Source organism: Eleutherodactylus coqui, chromosome 8 (assembly GCF_035609145.1).
Source record: "Eleutherodactylus coqui strain aEleCoq1 chromosome 8, aEleCoq1.hap1, whole genome shotgun sequence".
Classification (NCBI taxonomy): Eukaryota; Metazoa; Chordata; class Amphibia; order Anura; family Eleutherodactylidae; genus Eleutherodactylus; species Eleutherodactylus coqui.
The window spans coordinates 208,781,028-208,786,013 of NC_089844.1; the positions used below are offsets into that span (position 1 = coordinate 208,781,028).

Below are 4,986 nucleotides of genomic sequence, written 5' to 3' on the forward strand. Positions count from 1 at the left end.
AAGAATCGCTTCTTCTTGTGGACAACCACACCCATCATGTCCGGGGTATTAAAGGGACGATAACGTGTGGCATTCCCGATCGTCTGAGTGTACAGGGGGGTACTGGGTTTCCTCATCTTACATTGCGCCGCAGTATAGAGAAGTCTGCAGTATATACAGTATACATTCAGCACCCGGGAGCTGGCAGTGAGCGGAGGCGCAGCCTGTGCTACACCTCTGGGCTCTCGGCAGCTCCACGTCGTCCTCGCATTGTGCAATCAGCTTCTGCACGATGGAGATTGTGGAGTAGATCCCGGGGATGGTGACAAGGGCCGAGAATAGAGGGAAGGCGCTCACGCAGCGGTTTTATCTCCGCAGATAGGCGGTGATGTGCAGATCGGGAGGACTATGGCGAAGATCTCGTGGCCTCCTCTCCGCTCCTCCCCGGAACCTCCGCCAGCGGCGGCTATAAACGGTTGCATGAGATGTCAGAGAGTGAGGAGTCACGTTGAAAGCGAGCTCTCCTGTCCGGTTCTGACCGGTAACGGACTCTTATCCCGGGCAGGGAAGCACAAGAGGAGAACGGAGCGGAGAGGAGGCCTGGATGGGATAAGGCATTAGCTGTGCTCAGATTCAGCCAATAGCAGCTCAGGACGGGTCTGCTCACGAGCCAATCAGAGCGCGGCCGCTGTACATATAAGAGGAGCCACCAGCGCCGCTCTCAGAGTTTCTCTTCCAGGAGAGTTTTACTATTTGATTACCGCAGCACACAATGGCAGAAACCGCGCCAGCCGCCGCTCCTCCTGCCGCCGAGCCGGCTGCCAAATCCAAGAAGCAGCCGAAGAAATCCGCCGCAGGGGGCGCCAAGAAAAGCAAGAAGTCCTCCGGTCCCGGCGTGTCGGAGCTGATCGTCAGAGCCGTGTCCGCCTCTAAAGAGCGCAGCGGGGTGTCTCTAGCCGCCCTGAAGAAGGCTCTGGCTGCCGGAGGGTACGATGTAGAGAAGAATAACAGCCGCCTGAAGCTGGCCGTCAAGTCTCTGGTCACCAAGGGCAGCCTGCTCCAGGTGAAAGGCAGCGGCGCCTCCGGCTCCTTCAAGCTGAACAAGAAGCAGGAGACTAAGGACAAGCCGGCCAAAAAGAAGCCAGCGTCTGCGGCCAAGCCCAAGAAGCCCGCTGGAGCCAAGAAAGCGGCGAAATCTCCTAAGAAGCCCAAGAAGGCTCCGGCCAAAAGCCCGAAAAAAGCAAAGAAACCTGCAGCGGCCGCCGCCAAGAAAGTGGCCAAGAGCCCGAAGAAAGCCTCAAAGCCGAAGGCCGCCCCAAAGCCCAAGAAGGTGACGAAGAGTCCGGCTAAGAAGGCGGCCAAACCCAAAGCTGCCAAGAGTCCGGCTAAGAAGGCTGTTAAAGCCAAGAAGAGTGCGGCTAAGAAATAAGCTGAAGCCGCCCATGCATTTACCCCACAAAGGCTCTTTTCAGAGCCGCCACCTTCTCACCGCAGAGCTGTATTATCACTGCCTCGAATTCTGTTCTAGATAGCAGCGCCCCCATAGCGGCTACAGGGGACTTCATATCAGTTGGGAGTCTAGGGAGCGAGGGGGAGGCTGTAGAGGGGAAGTAATACGAGACATTGTCGCCGCATCATCCCCGTTACTGTTGGGCACTGTGACCTATACAACGCGTGTATGGATGCCGGGCTGAGTGTGAAGAGGGAGGGGACTCGCCGACCTAATGCATTTCCCATAAAATCAGCGCAGCTTCTAATGGGGGAGACTGCCGTGCAGCGTGGAGTGCGTGTTTCTGCGGACATATCAATGCAGGGAAGCAGCTGAGAACATGATTTCACAGACACCCGTACGTATCATGCAATGGCCTGATAGGGTGAGGTGGGCCAGCCTCTGCTGAACGCTGATTGGTCGCGGGCATCAAGCGTTTTGGCGGGCTAGTGGTTTGTTTGAAAAAGCCAATGAGATGTAGGGGGCGTTGTTTCTAAGAGCCAATAGGGAAGAGCAAGTAGGGTATAAAGGCTCTGCTCTTTCTACGGCTCCCATCATATCACATCTGTGTGCATCTCTACAGTAGAGCTATGGCCAGAACCAAGCAGACCGCTCGTAAATCCACCGGAGGGAAAGCTCCCCGCAAGCAGCTGGCTACGAAGGCCGCCAGGAAGAGCGCTCCTGCCACCGGCGGAGTGAAGAAGCCTCACCGCTACCGTCCAGGTACAGTGGCTCTCCGTGAAATCCGTCGCTACCAGAAGTCCACCGAGCTGCTGATTCGTAAGCTTCCCTTTCAGCGCCTGGTGAGAGAGATCGCCCAGGACTTCAAGACTGACCTGCGCTTCCAGAGCTCAGCGGTCATGGCCCTGCAGGAGGCCAGCGAGGCTTACCTGGTAGGACTGTTCGAGGACACCAATCTGTGCGCCATCCACGCCAAGCGGGTCACCATCATGCCCAAAGACATCCAGCTGGCCCGCAGGATTCGCGGAGAGAGGGCTTAGATCTGCTCTGGGCACCACATGGAACATAAAGGCTCTTTTCAGAGCCACCAAATCCTCCTCAAACGAGCTGCATCCTGTCCTCCGCTGTCATTTCCCCAACTCGGGTACACAGCCAGCCTGTGCGCCGCCGTGTACCCTGGTGCCGCCTCTCCCCGATAATGTTCTGTCGTCAGCAGGAGGTGGTCTGTTAACCCCTTCAGTGACCTAGTCAGTTCCTCAATGCCATTCTCTCATCTTTCAAATGTAGTAGAAAGAGATTTGAATCCCCGGCAGACTGTTATGAACGTGGTTGATCGGGAGACGCGATCAACTGAGCGGGAAGTTCAAACTCTCCGGTGATCTGCCAATGAGCGGGAAGAATCTGACTATAGCCCCGCCCATAGGCGGCACTAAAACCACCCGACCTCCAACGGCAGGTCTGTTAACCCTTCACCGCACTCATTAATTCAGGCCCAGCTCCTCGCGTATTATAAACATAACCTGCCTGCCCTAAATAGGTTAAGGGGTTTAAAAGCGTGCAGTGACCGCAGCCTGAAGCGCACCCTGACGGGGAGGCTGCTACACCCCGGCTGTATCATGTCAGAGCGCCTAGATTATCACCGCTGCTGACGACCCCACAAGGAGTTGGATTACAGCCTTTCCTTGGAAGAGGTGGGCGGCTCTGAGAAGAGTCTTTGTGTTATGGAGAAAGAGCAGCATTATTAACCTCCGAAGCCGTAGAGAGTGCGGCCCTGGCGCTTGAGCGCGTACACCACGTCCATAGCGGTGACGGTCTTCCTCTTAGCGTGCTCGGTGTAGGTGACGGCGTCGCGGATCACATTCTCCAGGAAGACTTTCAGGACGCCGCGAGTCTCTTCATAGATGAGGCCGGAAATACGCTTGACGCCTCCCCTGCGAGCTAGACGGCGGATGGCAGGCTTGGTGATGCCCTGGATGTTATCACGGAGCACCTTCCTGTGCCGCTTGGCGCCGCCCTTCCCAAGACCTTTCCCTCCTTTACCGCGACCAGACATCTTCCACGTTGTAAGCACAAAGCGATAGCTGCTCAGCGCAGAGCCCTACTCTATATAGACAGTGAGCGGACCAGAGAGGGAACTACTGATCAGGGCCGTCATTGCGGGGCGTTTCTTTTAGTTGTCTAGCGTGAAGGCCCACCCCCTCTCTCTGCTGATTGGCTGAATACAAGAGCCCTTGCCATCTTGTGCAGCCGATTGGCCTGTCAGCTCCTGCAGCAGTGGGAGAGAAGACGGAGGAGGGGTGACGGAGACAAGGGCCATGCAGCAGAGAGCCGCTGGAGCGTGAATCCCTCCTGTGAAGCGAGCAGTGCAGCTGCTGCCACAAACACGTGGGGGCGAGGATAGAGCGCGCAGGGAGGCTTCGGTGAAGGGGAGTACTAGAGCTCTGCTGCATCAGCGCTCCCCTGCCGGAGCAGAGAGACACTCAGGAGCCACAACAGACAGCTGTGGGCGGCAGGAACATCAGGGCACCGTGTATAACAAGGAGGCCCCATAACCTGTGACAGTCCCCGGCACAGGGCATACAGTGGCACTTCTACTGCCACCCCAAGAAGCGCCAGGATTACTCCTCCTCTGCTGTGGCCACCATGCTGTGCAACACTCTGCAGATTCTCAAGACCCGGAGTCCCTCATTCACATAAAATACATGGCATGCATGACTACACGGGCACTATTCTCCCTCTCCTCCCCTCCCCTACCCTCAATAAGAAAGGGTCTTATTAAAATGATTGTCCTTCCCTAGTAGCTATACTGGCTACAACAAGCAGACATGTTTCAATAAAGGCCCATTTAGCTAGCTGAAAGACACCGATGAGCCTTATCCATGCTGCATGCTGCATTCTCAGCGGGATACCGCTGATACTATTCTTTTAGCTGGTATCCCGCTTGGGAAACACAGCCGGAATATGAAGAAGACAAGCGCTCCAGCTGTGTTCTGCATACCCCGCTAGGAGCGCTTAGCAGGATATCAGCTGAGCGCTCCGAGAAGACAACAGCTGTATGGAGAAGATAGCGGTCCGCTTGTATTCTGCATACAGCGTGAGCCTTCATTTACACGCTTATGCAAAGCGGACGCTCAAAACTGTCCCATGAACTGCCGTGTGCGTGGATTTTGGGTGATAATCGTTGTGTCTAAATGGGCCTTTAGAATTTTCTTCATTAAACACAGGGAGATACTTAAAAGTGATATTTTCCTAATAGATACCATAACCCCCAGGCCCAATATAGTATTCTGTAAGGACACATCAAAAACATAGGGGCAATTTATCTACCCAACCGACAGGATCCTATAAGTGCCAGCATGGAAGATGCACACGCTGCAACAATATAGCACACAGCATGCAGCAAGCGGAGATAAGACCGGGCGCATTTACGACAATACAATACTGTTTAATCTGTAACCCGTCCGAAGTGGAGACTGACTTCAGATGGCCACCAAGCTCTAGTATTCATCATTCTGTACTGCCCGTGTCACACCAGATTGATGACATCACAATGCACA

At 55.0% G+C, this 4,986-nt stretch overlaps 2 protein-coding genes across 2 annotated transcripts; both read left to right on the top strand.

Annotated features, from left to right (window-relative positions):
• Window positions 1–751: 751 nt before the first annotated feature.
• On the top strand, window positions 752–1,426 carry LOC136577835 (histone H1B-like). The gene has a single exon (XM_066577757.1). It carries the CDS (start codon window positions 752–754, stop codon window positions 1,406–1,408), a length of 657 nt encoding a protein of 218 aa, XP_066433854.1. The 3' UTR covers window positions 1,409–1,426.
• Window positions 1,427–2,058: 632 nt separating this feature from the next.
• Window positions 2,059–2,469, top strand: LOC136578118 (histone H3). Its single transcript, XM_066578022.1, has one exon. It carries the CDS (start codon window positions 2,059–2,061, stop codon window positions 2,467–2,469), a length of 411 nt encoding a protein of 136 aa, XP_066434119.1.
• The last annotated feature ends 2,517 nt before the right edge of the window (window positions 2,470–4,986 follow it).